Source organism: Rhinoderma darwinii, chromosome 7 (assembly GCF_050947455.1).
Source record: "Rhinoderma darwinii isolate aRhiDar2 chromosome 7, aRhiDar2.hap1, whole genome shotgun sequence".
Classification (NCBI taxonomy): Eukaryota; Metazoa; Chordata; class Amphibia; order Anura; family Rhinodermatidae; genus Rhinoderma; species Rhinoderma darwinii.
In genome coordinates this window covers 23,319,630-23,335,440 of record NC_134693.1, presented here as the reverse complement: position 1 = coordinate 23,335,440, position 15,811 = coordinate 23,319,630, and the positions used below count along the sequence as shown (strand labels likewise).

The following is a 15,811-nucleotide window of genomic DNA, read 5'->3' as shown; positions in this document are numbered from 1 at the left end:
CATTTGACCTGCTCATCTGTTATTGCATATTTTACCACTGCTTACCTGCACTATGTGGCGCCGTGCATCTCTGCTTTCTCCTCCAGTCGTAAGTAGCAGGAGGCTTATATAGGGTTAACTAGGAGACCTCCCTTCACACACTGATGTGAAAGAATGCAACACACCCCATGGCACCACAAAATGGCACCTAAAGCATGTCACATTTTAGCTCTAGGCAGTGACGTACATTGAGAGGGGGCCCCATTGCAAAGATCAAAATGGGCCATCCAATATGGTGCTTGTTTCTCTGGAGGCAGAACAATCTATACCTACATGATTTCCAGGAAGACACAGGCAGGCAGTACTATCCATACCTAATATAGTTCCCAGGAAGAGACCGGGAGACAGTACTATCTGTAGCTACATTGATTACAGGAAAATACAGGCAGGCAGTACTATCTATATAATTTCCAAAAAGAAACGGACGCAGTATTATCTGCACCTACATCATTTATAGGAAGAGACAGGGAGGCAGTACTATCTGTAGCTACATTATTTACAGGAAGAGACGGGGAGGCAGTACTATCTGTATCTACATAATTTGCAGGTAGAGACAAGGAAGCAGTACTATCTGTCTACATCATTTACAGGAAGAGACTGGGAGGCAGTATTATCTGTGTCTACATCATGTACAGGAAGAAACTGGGAGGCAGTACTATCTGTAGCTACATCATTTCGAGGAAGAGATAGGAAGGCAGTACTATATGTGTCTATATGATTTTGTAGTCTATTGGAAGCACATCTCCCCCTAGCAGGGTAACTACCTCAAACCTAAGCACAGAGATGGTGGTGACGTATGCAACGCCCCCAGCTATTGTTTGTGCAGGCAATATTAGGCATTGTATCAACATCATTTAAAGGTGCGGTATTCTCTTGCCTTAATAACTTGGTGGTCACCACATCCCACTGTGTGAATGTTACGAGCCTCACAATATTTAGGTAGATGTGAAAAGAAATGGATTATAATCTAGAGAAATTACCGTGTTGGTCACTGCACCATCTGAACATCGTCTTTAATCAATTTGGGTTAAAATGAGAATATATGAAGGAATCCAGGGCATGCTAGAGCCTCATAATGGTGTTAAATAAAGCCAGGACAGATGATGGCGCTCTCTGAATTTTGCCCCTTTGCCTTTTTGTCATTCTTGGCCAGTAGGATTTGGTTATAGGATTTAAAGGGAATTCCCTCATTGTTTACTCCCAGTCTGTATTTGTTTAGGGGGTCTGTTTTAGTTTATGGGGTCTGTATTAATCTTGGGTGTGATGAAGAGGGGTCATATGCACTATGTATAATTCAAATGACCTAGTTACGGCCACGTCCTATATAAATAGCCAAGGCATGAGGGAAAAAAATGTTGCCGCTTTTTTGCAACGCGTTTCGAAATCTCCCAAATTTTCCTTCTCAAAGATTGTGTTTCAAGCACAACTGCAGTCCTCCTGAATTTTGTAGCTTCTGTTTTGATCAGATTGAAAGAAACACACATTTTATTTTCCATCTAGTAAGTATTGAGCACAGAGACAAAATCCACAAATATTTCTGCAGTTTAAGGCTTAAGCACTTGGGGCGAGTGTCATTTTGCGCAGCGGTAAAGAGTCTTGATGCATTTACGTAATGTGAACATACAATTTATAATGCTACGACTTCACAGTTAACGTTAATCCCTTTATTTAAATTTTTTAAGATCGTGCCATAAAGGACTGCTAATTATTTCCCGGCTGATGCTGGCGGTGCCTACGGCTTTCTATATTAGTGAGGTGACAGCGCACCCTAGTGGCTTGATCTGGGAATTACAAAATCTAACTCACTGAAGGTCTTGTTTATAATAAGAAAAATTCAGTGCAATTGTGACGGAAGGAAGGATGTATCACTGCTAACTTAAGTCTCCCTTGGATGAAAGGACCTTTTAGCTCGTAATAGTCAGTGCTCTGTTTTTTAGGTCTTTGAGCTAATCTTCATGGTGCTGCCATAGGAATGAATGGGACTGTAATGTACACAATGCTGTTATAAGGGGAATGCAGTGCTTATGTGTATAACAATCCCCTTCACATAGCATCACTATCAACAGGAGTTCAGAGATTTGGACTCCAAACAAAAAGAAGGGAGCACTACACTTATAACAATGGGGTGCCCTTCGGTCATGGATGGACCCCCCACATATTCTGTCTTTTAAAAAGTTTTTGTGACAGGTCAGGCGATTGCTATGACCCTGGAGGGTTACTTTATTGAGAAATGGATTTGATTCCGCAGGGAGGGGACAGGGCTTTGTTGCGTCACGACGAAAGCTTACATGGCATACATATCATTTGGGATGCATGGAAAAAAAATGATTCCATTTTTTATTTTTATTTTTATTTTTGTACTTCTCCTGTATTATACTCCAGAGCTGCATTCATAATTCTGTAGGCTTCAGAGCTAAAGTCTCCCAGCATTCCTTACTGACTCTGTCTGCTATACACCAGGTATTGTACTGTAATTTGTTGTAGGAAAAGCAGATTGTCCCACTGCACTATAGGAGCTCAGGTGAGATGTTAGGGCTGTGTCTGACAACAAGCTTGTTGACCGTTTCCAATGACAACCAGCAGAGTTGTGAATGCAGCGATGCAATATAATACAAGCTGACAATCCGGATCAATGCAAGATCAGTAATACAATGTATTTCCAAAATGTCTCAACTTTTTATGTAGAAAATTGTGTATGTAAACTGTGCATACCATTTATGTTGTAACTTTCCACTTCTCCATGCGTTATGTGCATCTGTTTAGAATGTCATTACCTTTGCATACACCAGGACAGTAAATAATGCTGATAAAACATTGTACATCTGATTCTTGAAGGTTCCAGACGGATCACCGAGCCTCCGTTAACTGGAAGGAAACCCATGAACGAGTTAAAAGCATATTAAGGACGCACAGTGCCCGGCAGAAGCTCCATTTTGTGAGTTTGACTGATATTTCATTATTTATCGGTACATGCTATGGTGTTCTGTAAGATATAATCTGTTCCACCTGTGAGTGTAGCAAATCCTCAAAGCGTTTGTCCTCCATTGAAAGTACACAGAGTATCTGCCCTGGACCCCTCAGGGATTTCCGGCCGAAAAAACAAACTAAATTGTGGAGCCGGAAGGTCCATGGCAGAAAACGGCGGTCAAAAAAACCTATACTTACCCATAGTCATGGCAAGGCGTACCTCTGATGTCCTGCAGCCTGGTCTCCTGGGTTGGCGTTTCATCCCATATGACAATTGCAGTCTGTAATCGCAGCTTTTTCGCTGCAAAAATCGCAACATCTGCTATTTTGTTGCGGGTTTTACATCCCCATTGATTTAAATGGAGAAAACCCGCAACAGAAAAGCCACCCCGCAATTTTTTTACGTTTTTTTGCAGCCAATTAATTTTTTTTACGCAGTGTGTGGATGAGATTTGTTAAAATCTCATCCACCCTGCCACTACTGTATTACTCTCCAGATTTTCCGCAATGAAATACGTTGCGGAAGATCCACAGTGCTTACGCTACGTGTGGACGTTCCCACCTGATAAAAAAAAAATAAACGGCTTAATAATAATAATAATAAAGCTGATTAAAAAACAATATACCTCAGAAGACGAGCTTGTTCTAAATTTGCACAGCTATGGACACCCTGGCTGGACACTCCAGGACTAGCCTCAAGGGGAATTCTGCTGGATTGAGTTTTGACTACTTTTTTAGGGTCTCAACCTTGAATGGACTGTCCAGATTAGGAAAAGCTGGCTGCCTTTTTCCAGTAACAGCCCCACACCTGCCCATGGGTTATATTTGGTATTGCAGCTCCGCTTTATTGAAATAAGTAAAGCTGACCTGCAATACCACACACAGCCTGTGAAATGGTGTGGTGCTGTTTCTGGGAGAAAGCAGACAAGTTTTTGTAATACTGTAGAACACCTTTAAATTGATGTTAAACTTTATGTGCACCGCACCTGTGTCTTGACTTTTTGACAATGGGTGCCACATTACTGTATTTTTGGTTTTTAGGCAGTGTAATAATATGTCTGTGACACAACATATATATATATATATTATTACATGTTTAATTTATTTTTCTTGTACTAATTTCTGCATGCAGGACAGAATCACTTTGGACAAAACATGGGTCATGCTTTAGGGGGATGCATGACATGAAGATCCTTGTGTCAGTCGCCTTCAGGCCCTGCGCTAGGCCTAACACAGTCTATTAGTTTTGCTTGGAGTGTCTCTTTAGGGAACCTATTAGATTCCCTTAGAATATACCGCTAGAGGGTGTTCCTACACCTACAATGCATGCCGCATATGTGAACTTCATTTTTCACTTGGCTGGTTGGTCGAGCGAGACTTTGTAAGAGCATCCAGGATTTCCAAAATCGCCTCCCATGAATTTCAATGGGTGGCGGAGGTGTTTTTTTTTCCCGCGAGCGGAAAAAACGCTTGCGAGAAAAAAAGCGTCATGCTCTTTTCCCAGGCGTTTCCATCTCTATTGACATCAATGGGAGGCAGAGAAAGCGGTTTTCGTGGCGTTAACTTGCCCGCAGTCGAAAAACGCAGCTAAAAATTCGGCAAAATGAGTGCAGGCAGGTCAAAATCTGCCTCAAAATTCCTGAAGGAACGTTGAGGCAGACTTTTCCGCCTATAACAAAACTCTGTGTGAACAGGGCCTAAAGGTTCTATATCCTTAGGGCATGTGCACATACACTAATTACGTCCGTAATTGACGGACGTATTTCGGCCGCAAGTACCAGACCGAACACAGTGCAGGGAGCCGGGCTCCTAGTATCATACTTATGTACATGATTACAGTACGGGACAGTTGTCCTGCAGCGAGGCAGGGACTCCTAGCATCGTACATAAGTATGATGCTAGGAGCCCGGCTCCCTGCACTGTGTTCGGTCCGGTACTTGCGGCCGAAATACGTCCGTCAATTACGGACGTAATTAGTGTGTGTGCACATACCCTTACAATAAAGTTTAATGTATTTTTCTTTGACAATTTGATAATCCAGCACGTATTTTACCATTAATGGCGTTTGGGGGTCAGTAACGCGAAGCGAAGACTATGAAGTTCTTCTGAAAAAATATAGAATAGCTGAGAGAAGCCGGTAATTACAGCTAACCAGTACAAATGATCAGATGTCTAACAAGAACATATTAGCAGGAGAGCTCGCTGAGCTTTGAAATTTGATTCTGATGTTCAGATTTACAAATGTTCAGCTGCCGTGGGAGTTTAAAGGCATGAGCGGTGAATGGCAAGCGCCAGCGATTCCAAGGCCTCCGTAGATTCTCTCAAATTTATAACCCACAGGAATTTTCTTTCCTTCTTTCAATTCGGTAACATTTAATTAAAAATATTCATCAATTTGTGGCTCATTACTTCACATTGCTGCTTTTTCCTTTTTTCTCTTTTCCCTTTTCTAATTCTATAACACTCTATGGAAATGTGTGTCTGTGTGTCTGTGTGTCTGTGTGTCTGTGTGTCTGTGTGTCTGTGTGTCTGTGTGTCTGTGTGTCTGTCTGTGTCAAGGCCGAGGAACATTTTTTTTAATGATAAAATTATAGGTGAAATACGCAACCTTAATGGGCAATGGACATCTTAGCTTGTATTATCCGAACGCATGCCTGTTACCGCATAAACCGGAAGCTGCCATCTTGTTTGCAAAGCCGCAATTAGAAGAATTTATTAGAAAACTGAAATTGCCAAATTTTACTTAGTAAAATTGAAATCGTATTCCATAACACAATAGGGCTGCCATGTTATGTGGGATACAAAAGGGCTGCCATGTTATGTGGGATACAAATGGGCTGCCATGTTATGTGGGATATAAATGGGCTGCCATGTTATGTGGGATATAAATGGGCTGCCATGTTATGTGGGATATAAATGGGCGGCCATGTTATGTGGGATACAAAAGGGCTGCCATGTTATGTGGGATACAAATGGGCTGCCATGTTATGTGGGATATAAATGGGCTGCCATGTTATGTGGGATACAAATGGGCTGCCATGTTATGTGGGATATAAATGGGCTGCCATGTTATGTGGGATACAAAAGGGCTGCCATGTTGTGTGGGATATAAATGGGCTGCCATGTTATGTGGGATATAAATGGGCTGCCATGTTATGTAGGATATAAATGGGCTGCCATGTTATGTAGGATATAAATGGGCTGCCATGTTATGTGGGATATAAATGGGCTGCCATGTTATGTAGGATATAAATGGGCTGCCATGTTATGTAGGATATAAATGGGCTGCCATGTTATGTGGGATACAAAAGGGCTGCCATGTTGTGTAGGATATAAATGGGCTGCCATGTTGTGTAGGATATAAATGGGCTGCCATGTTATGTAGGATATAAATGGGCTGCCATGTTATGTGGGATACAAAAGGGCTGCCATGTTGTGTAGGATATAAATGGGCTGCCATGTTGTGTAGGATATAAATGGGCTGCCATGTTGTGTAGGATATAAATGGGCTGCCATGTTATGTAGGATATAAATGGGCTGCCATGTTGTGTAGGATATAAATGGGCTGCCATGTTGTGTAGGATATAAATGGGCTGCCATGTTGTGTAGGATATAAATGGGCTGCCATGTTGTGTAGGATATAAATGGGCTGCCATGTTGTGTAGGATATAAATGGGCTGCCATGTTGTGTAGGATATAAATGGGCTGCCATGTTATGTAGGATATAAATGGGCTGCCATGTTGTGTAGGATATAAATGGGCTGCCATGTTGTGTAGGATATAAATGGGCTGCCATGTTGTGTAGGATATAAATGGGCTGCCATGTTGTGTAGGATATAAATGGGCTGCCATGTAATACAGGGTATAAAAATAGCTGTCATATCATCCATAGTGCAAAATAGCTGCCATGTCATGCAGAGCACCGAATGGCTGCCATGTTACCTAGTTCACAAGATGGCTGCCAAATCATGCAGAACTTAAAATGCTCTTGTGTGATCACCAGTGACGGACATTCATTCATTTGCTATTAGACAAGTCCGTCGTGTGACGAAGCTACAGAAGACACTTGTCCCTCTATCCTGCAGGTGAAGAACATTCTTATCATTTTCCCACTTTCCAGATGTGTTTTTTTCACATAGAAATGTAATTATCATTCACTCTCAGCCATTTTGATATGTAGAACATTTCTTAGCAGGATCCGTTAATGGCGGCGTCCATCGTACATTCGTCATATTGCGAGGTCCGGCTTTGTTGTCCGCACGGTGGAAGCCGCTTAACCTGATTATTCTGATTATTGATCCCTGTGTCAAGCACACTGATAGACCTAAGACACAGCTTGTAGCCTTCTTGGTGAGGTCAGCACTTGTACATGCGGGAATTCTACAGCAAATTCTTTGATCTGACATTCACGAGACTTGCTAGGCGCTGGATTATTGAATAAGAAAGTCAATCATGATGTCCTAAAACTTCCAGAGGAGGCTCGTTCTTCATAACGGATCTGTAATCTGCAGTTAAATGACCGTAATATACAAACAAATTATTCTAAAATTATTGACTATAATAAATATGCCCCATAGGCTGCTGTATATACTGTGGTTGTGACATCCAATACTATAATTATTTTACTAGGACAAGAATGTGTCCTGGAAGGAACCGGATCACTGCAACACAGCGAATGATGAGTTAATTAACACCATGGAGCTGCCGGACAGGTGAGGGTTCACTTACTTTTGAGGTCTGACCTTTTTGAAGCTTTGTAATAATTAATATACAATTTTGTGTGCGGTTTTCAGCTCTGTGAGGGAAGAGTAATAATCTGTGACGGCAGCTTAGCTGCATTATCCGAGTCTGAGATTACTCTGGAATCTATTTCTTTTTTTAGTAGAGGCTCAGGATGCCGCTCGGTCCCTTCATCATGCTTTAAATTGCAGCTCTGCCTGTGCAGTTTAGCTCCTGTGTATAAGCACAAGCTCACCAGGATGTCCATGTCATGGCAGCAAGACCAGAATTGTGACCACAATAATTGTAAAGTTTAGGTAACTAAATTACCAATGAGAAAAAGAGGATTAAGTGACATATATTGGGGCAAATGTTCCCAAGGGCCATCCTGGAGATCGTTCTTTTTATGGCATATAATGTGCTGTTTCTGTATCTTGCACTGGCTAATGGAGAGTGACTACAAAAGTGCAGCTACTTCTCCAGAGGACCCGGCCCCCCCCCTATTATTGGAATGTGTTAGGGGTCCCAGTGGTAGGACCTTATCCAGTATACATGCCATAAACTTTTTTTCTCATGGGAAACCCCATTTAATTCTGCAATACCGCTCAGCCCATGAGAGGTTAAAGGTGTAGTCAAAGCACAGAGGACCTGTCTGCTATTGTAAATACTATAATTCCCCATAAAACAAGTGTACATACACAATCTAGCACTATCTGGTCAGTGTGTGTAGGGACACGCCCCATTGACAAGGGGAATGGTAACGCCCAGTAGTCCATCTATTCAAACGTTTCCAGGAGGAATAGCAGAGGAACTGCATAGCTCTATATCCATAATATATTTTATTATCTTTGCCATTTCCCTGCAGATCTGTCAGCAGAGTTGTGAGACAATGAATCTGTAGGGCTATTGCAGGATGTCTGACCATCTATGCCACCTTGTATTGGCACGTGCCCGCAGTGTAATGATAGTGACCCTGTATATAAATAAGTAAACATGTGGCACATGGGGAGATATTAACCTTATACAATTCAGCAGTTTCTATTCTATGCACTCCCAGGTGTTTCTATCATCCTGAATTCATTTAGTTGTGTTTTTTATAGTTTTTTTTTTTTTTTTTTAATGATCCTATTTTAATCCCCCCCCCACGCCCACCCCCGCCCATTTTTTTTCCATATTACATTTCGGTTTGCTCATTTACTCCTCTTTCAATCTTTTATTATGACATATTTCCAGTTTATACATAGACTGATCATTAACCCTCTACCTGCCTGCTCCCTCGGAGCTGGAGCTGCACTGTGAGATGGAGCGTGTGCTCCGCTCTGTTCCCTCTTTATCTAGTCGTGCCGCCTGTGGGCACACTTTTTGTGTAATGGGACAGTATGTTAATAGTCCTCAGAGAGTCGTTCCCTCTTGTACAGTCTATTTAGGTAACAACTCCTTTTAATTAAATCCACTGGTACTAAAAATGTATTTTATTACCGGAGGTTAGAAGCTGCAGAGCTGTGCTCAGAAAGAACCTGGAGAGATTATTTGCCTGCAGGCCTAACTTGGAGGGGACTTGGAAGAGGTCCCCAGCAGACATTCTTGGCTTCTGAATCCGCATCAATTATTATTATTTTTTTCAAGATATATGCCATGTACATAGGGTGCGTGTAACCTGCTCAATACAGTTAAAGAGGAGCTGTCAGCACTCCGGACACGTCTATTTGTGTAGATACTTGTATACCCCATGAAATAACATTTCTGGAACATATTTTCATACACTGCGTTGTGCCATTGCTCTGTTATTCCTCCTAGACATTTATGAGTAAATTGACGACTGGGTGTTATCACTCCCCTTGTCAAAGACGCGTGTCCCTCCACATAGTCTTACTCTGTCTGCACTGATTGGACCGTGTCAGTTTGTGTAGGGACACTCCCCAACCAGTAGCCCAGTTGTCAATTTATTCATTTATTTCTAAGAGGAATAACAGAGGAACAGCACAATGTAAAGTTCTAAGAAAATCTGATAGAGCATTTTTTCATGGGGAGTACAATTATTTACTAAAACAGACACGTCACAAGAGGTGACATGTTTTCTTTAAATGGACACTAACTTTTCAAACAACTTACGCTAATCGAATAGTATACCTGATCTAGACCAACTTAGTCATTTACTTACTGTTAAAATTTTGTTGTTTTATCCATTCAAATTGTGTGTATAGTTACTGCTACTAGGTGTCTCCCTTCCTGTAATCTGCTGTCCACCTCCTGTAGTCATGCAAAATCCATCCCTAGTTACAGAGCAGAGGAGACTGATTGCAGTACGTGGGAGGTGTCACTTCACTACCTGCCAATACAATTCTATGGAGAAGGGAGGGGGAGCAGAAAGAGAGTGAGTCACACATTTTCCAACATATTCTAGAAAATTAAATTGGCCTTCTGGCAATGGTATTACCTGTCATGTCAGTAGTCCGAATGGTATACGGTACATCCAGGAGTTGGGGATGTCCTATTACCCACTTTTCGGAATAAGGTGGTCATGCATACGCTCTTAGTCATAGGGGTCTTTTGAGAGGAGACCATGTATGTGTGGTCATTTTTCTTTATTCTAAAAAATGGAAAAAGCAGAAGCCTACAATTGAGAGGGAATGCGTGGCCATCTATTTACTGGCTATTATTCCAGAACATTTGTTGGGTTCCTGCTCTTTACCCCCACTGATAAGACCACCTAACATGACATTCAGTGCAGCAAATATTATGAGCACTATGTTCAATAGAATCCACTTTTATATTTTATGGTTCATTGATTAGAAAATGTGAGACACCGTCCAAGAAGCAGGTCTCCTTGAAGATCTACCAGCACTACCCAAACGTACCCAATACTTCAATAGTTATTTTCTCTATCATTTAACTCCTCTTTGATTTTGCTGAAGCTTATTTGGTCCTGGTACAACTGCTGGGAGAAGAAGTGGTGGTAAGAGGTAATGTAGGTGGATTTCCAAAGTTTGGTTTCTAATCAATGGAGGTTCTAGACTTGAAATGAACTGTATTTCAGTTTGGCTAAAGTTTTGTTTCCCAACTGTTCCTCCATGGAATGATGTACCGTAAGTAATACTTCTCCACCTTTCACCCGCAGCCTCTCATTCTTGGAGGATAAGTCCGTTCACTTGGACAATGGGGAGTTTTGGTGCAATAGAGCGGCCACATACAAAGGAAAGAGTCATAGGATCATATTCGAGGAGAGCATGGAGAAAATCTACAGGAACATGTACAGAGATGCTGTAAGCCCAAATCCATATAGGACTCCACCTCGTTCCAAGGAGCTTATCTAAATTAAAGTAACACTTCAGGCAAAACTGACACAACTTGTGTAGGGTCTATGGGGCGGTGCATGACACAGGAGATGATCTCTTTCATAGTCTTTAAATCTCTTGAGTCCTACACCGCCCCTTAAGACCCTTCACTAGATATATATCACATTATATCAATTTTGCCCAAAGTGTTCCCTCAAGACAGCCAACACCATGTATAGAAAACCCGAAACGTGGATCTTTGAGCTCCTTCGTCATATACAACTGAGGTGACCACTTATGGATGCCAAGCGGTAAACTGATTTATGCACAAATGAATGTAAACTGTTCACCTATCCATTTTTGCTGATGCTTTCGTCTCACTTTTCTATGTATTGTATAAGATCCTTGAGTTGTAATTGCAAGATAAAGTGGATTTCCCCTTATAGGATCTACTTAATACCTTTTCTGACATGTCCTAGAGACATGAGGAGATGCCATCAGTCGATGTCCCTTCTTATTCTGTAATAAAAGAGCCCGTGGCGCGCTGTGAAGCTCGTAAACTCCTTTGGTTTGTCTCTGTGCGAATCTCTGTTACACAACCCATAATACCACACCGTTAAAATCAATAGTGTCATAGTGCAAGCATCTCCTGACAGGTGTGACAGGGACCTGTCAAATAAAGTATTAAGGGATTTCTTCAGTTATTAGAGATTTCTTGGACAAAATCAGGATATTGTGACTTTTTGTACGCCTTGGGATATTATATACATATGGCCGCCTTAAAGTGAATGTTTAACGTTCTCTTCTGCCGTGTCATTGAGAGTTATCTAAAGAGGACATTGGTGGGGTCAGATGAGCAGAGACTTCTATTGATTCCTAGAATAAAAGGTCTGGACTGAGTGTGCTATATATTGGAGGCTTTTGTGAGTATATTGGAGGTTTTTGTGAGTCTGATCTATGTTGACAAGACTCCAATTAAAATCAATAGGTCTGTAATATTTATGCATTATATGTATAATACTCCAGGTTGGGTTTTCTAGTGCCCCATGATGTGTTTTTTATGTTCATTATTATGGCCTCATGCACACAGCCATTATATGGCACCCATAGAGGTGTATGGGGCTCCACAATTTTAAAACTGAGGCGTAGACCTGTTTTTCCCTTTAAGATCCCGTATAAAAATCGAGGAAGACTCCATGAGACTGAATATTGTGGAGGTTTTTTTCTGAGAAACGGACCTGAACGGAGCACGTGAGGCGTTGTAGTACGGAGCTGCAGGGTCTCTGTGCGCCTCCGTACAGCTTCCGGGCACACATCTCATCAGGTTTTAATCCAAGTAATATTACTTTTATATTCCGTTATTATTTTGTTGAGTCTTCAAAGTAAATTATCAAGTTACCTGAAAAAAAAAAGTCAATAGAATGAAAGACCTTAAATTTGTAAACCTCTGTTAAATTGTCAAAAATTCTGTCCAGTCTGTAGGTAAGCTGTGCTGAGTGACGCTGTATTAGCACTTTTATATTGTTATTACCCATCTTTCCTACAAACATTTAAAGGGATATAGAAAAATATACAAGGGTTCGCTCACCCCGTCTCCACTGCGTTAATCCATGCGTTTGTCCAGACCACGTTGTGAATAATGATGGTGCTCGAAGATATCCCAAGAGAAGTCCTGAGCTGACAGCAGGTATATAGGGCAATGAAAAGGGAAAGGCAGTATATCCAGCACCCTTGTAGAAACGTTTAGTTTTATTCAGTCATATTTAAAAACAGGACAATTAAAATGATAATCCCGGGACCACACTTACACGTTTCAAGCCTCTAGGGTTCTTAATCATAGCTTGATTAAAAACTCTAGAGGTTTGAAACGCGTAAGCGTGGTCCCGGGATTATCATTTTAATTGTCCTGTTTTTAAACCTGACCGAATAAAACAAATTTTTTACAAGAGTGCTGGATATACCGCCTTTCCCTCTTCATTTAAAGGGGTATGCTCATCTTATTCAACTGCTGACTCGGCTCTTTGTAACTCCATAGTTTTTAATGGAAGTCCATTGTATTCTATGGGGAAAGTGGCTGCTGTGAATCAGGTCATGAGACCCCTGTTCTGAGTCTCTCGATCCAGTGGTACCTGCACCTATTAGATATTTAACCAATACTCGAATATTTCCTTTAAGAACCATGGGAACCTAAAACTACAGAGCTTTATAGGGAAAGGGCAACCTGCGTATGTCACTAGTACATTGTCAGTAAATGAAAGGAAAATTACAACCGACCACAAAGTTGTATTCCCAGGAACAGTTTGCATTGTACAAAAACCTTGTGCGTGAAATTTGTGTGTTATTACTGATGGTACATGTTTTATATTTATGTAGGGTATTTTAATAAACCCATATAACTGAAAGTGTTTCTAGTCATTTACAGAGGGACTCATTGCAGCTTTTCTTTATAGAAGTTGAACCATAGACCTGAGATATTTGTTAAAGTGGAGGTTCGTCTGTATGTCAAGGTTTTATGTAACCAGCGATGTCCTGATAAAACATTCTGTGTGTGCTGAAATTTATTGAAGCTCCAACTTATTGAAAGCCTATTCGGGAGATGACAGACAGAAGTTGTCATTGGTCTGGGAAGCCCATCAATCGCTCGAACAAATGGCGGTAGACTCACATTATAGTCTATACCCATATTTACCTCTCCCAAATGTAGCTGATGTAAGAGCGCCGCAGCCCCTTCATTTTGGCGATTGGTTGGGGTTCTCTATATGTTTCCCAAGAGGCATCAATTTTATCTTCCCCGTTCTTCACGACTAATTGATGTGAAAATGGGAAGGAGGTAAGTTAAATTTATCTTCGACTGGGAGGCAGCTTGCTGCGGCAGAACTCTACTCCCTTTGGAGGCCAGACAGACTAAGCAATATTCTTTAGCTAAGCCTCGCCCTCTCTGATTGTCTAATGCTCAAGATGGTCCAGTCACTGCTGCTCTACATTTTAACCTTCAGAAACCATTTCTTCTAGACTTCCCATTCTGATGAGCACACAGGGAGATGGTCCGTGAAATCAGGGTTTGAGACTCTAAGGTTGGATTTACACGAGCACATTACGTCAGTAATGGACGGACATATTTCGGCCGGAAGTCCCGGACCGAACTCAGTGCAGGGAGCCAGGCTCCTAGCATCATAGTTATGTACGATGCTAGGAGTCCCTGCCTCGCTGCTGGACAACTTTCCCGTACTGTAATCATGTTTTCAGTACAGGACAGTAGTTCCACGGAGAGGCAGGGACTCCTAGCGTCGTACATAACTATGATGCTAGGAGCCCGGCTCCCTGCACTGTGTTCGGTCCGGGACTTGCGGCCGAAATACGTTCCGTCCATTACGGACGTAATGTCCTCCTGTGAATCCAGCCTAACACAATGGGCGATTTCTGGCAAATATTGTATGTAGGTAAACGCCATATTTATGAAGCTCCCGTGCCACTTCTTGATATAAAAGTAGACGGAGCTTGGGCGTTGTGCCGAGCAAAGATTTTCCACCATTTTTCTACTTTGAATAGTGGTGGAAAACTGCATCGGATCTGACAGACCTCTGCCCTGTCGATGAATCTGGCACACCGCTTTTATGGTGCACAAGTATCGCTAAATCTCCGCCACGAGCATGGCGCTCGGTTAACAAGGTAAAGCAAGCGGGATGGAAGTTTTATAGTGACATCTGCTTTACTGTGTGATTCTCCTTAAATATAATAAGAATAACTAATGGACACAAAACATTGGCCGGCTGACGAAAAATTTTCTAAACGTATTACGCGGTTTCTTATAAAATCCTGGCAGCGGAGGAGCTCCGTAACAAATCTGCATTAACCAGTACACACAGTTACCATTCTGCGCTCATAGCCAGGTTTACACTAAATCTTTCAGCCGAGAACTGCTGGGATAATTATAGTTTCAGGGAGCACAAATCAGCGCCGTAATAAGCTGTAATTGTTTGTTGCATCTTTCTTTACACCAACAAAACTGAAATTCCTAATGCAAATGTCTGGGTTACTTAAGGATAACATCTAGATTTGTTTCTTTTCATCCAGATGGTAAAATCCAATTGATCAGAGTGGAGTATTTTCTTTTCTGTCATTTTATTTAGATTTTATGTATAAAAAAAAACATATTAAACAATACATTTTAGAGCAGTTTATTCTCTAGGACTTTGCTCTCCCCAGCTGTTGCGATACTACAACTCCCAGTATGCTTTGAGAGCTGTCTTTGTGCCTGCTTGCAACATAAAAGGACCAGTGTGGTCACGGTTCCGGCCCCATTGTTTGCAAAGCAGTGGCCCAATATGGCCTTTGCAATTCCAGTCCCTGCCACTAGGTCATTCCTACAGATTTCTATGCTCTATTGATGGGTGCCACCTAGTACCTAGCGAGGAACGTATGTTCACATTCACTGTTTTCAGACATAATTCGGGCGTTTTACGCCTCGAATTACGCCTGAAAAAACGGCTCCATTACGCCTACATACATCTGCCCATTGCTTGCAATGGGATTTACGATGTTCTGTTCCCGCGAGGCTTAATTTTACGCGTCACTGTCAAAATACGGCGCGTAAAAAGACTCGCATGTCACTTCTTGGGACGATTTTGGAGGCGTTTTTCACTGACTCCATTGAAAAACGGCTCCAAAAACGGCCGTAAAGTACGCAGCGAAAAACGCGAGTTGCTACAAAAACGTCTGAAAATCAGGAGCTGTTTTCCACTGAAAACAGCTCCGTATTTTCAGATGTTTTTGGTCACTGCATGTGAACATACCCTTAGGCCTCGTGCAGA

General features: G+C 41.7%; 1 protein-coding gene across 1 annotated transcript in view; it reads left to right on the top strand.

The window, feature by feature from the left end:
* SPATA6 (spermatogenesis associated 6) overlaps positions 1-11,566 on the top strand; it is a 51,552-nt gene extending 39,986 nt beyond the window's left edge. Inside the window, exons 8-10 of the mRNA XM_075832969.1 lie at positions 2,875-2,974; positions 7,636-7,718; positions 10,844-11,566. Coding sequence (XP_075689084.1) covers positions 2,875-2,974; positions 7,636-7,718; positions 10,844-11,039 — 379 coding nt within the window. The 3' untranslated portion in view covers positions 11,040-11,566. The remainder of the gene's footprint in view (positions 1-2,874; positions 2,975-7,635; positions 7,719-10,843) is intronic.
* The last annotated feature ends 4,245 nt before the right edge of the window (positions 11,567-15,811 follow it).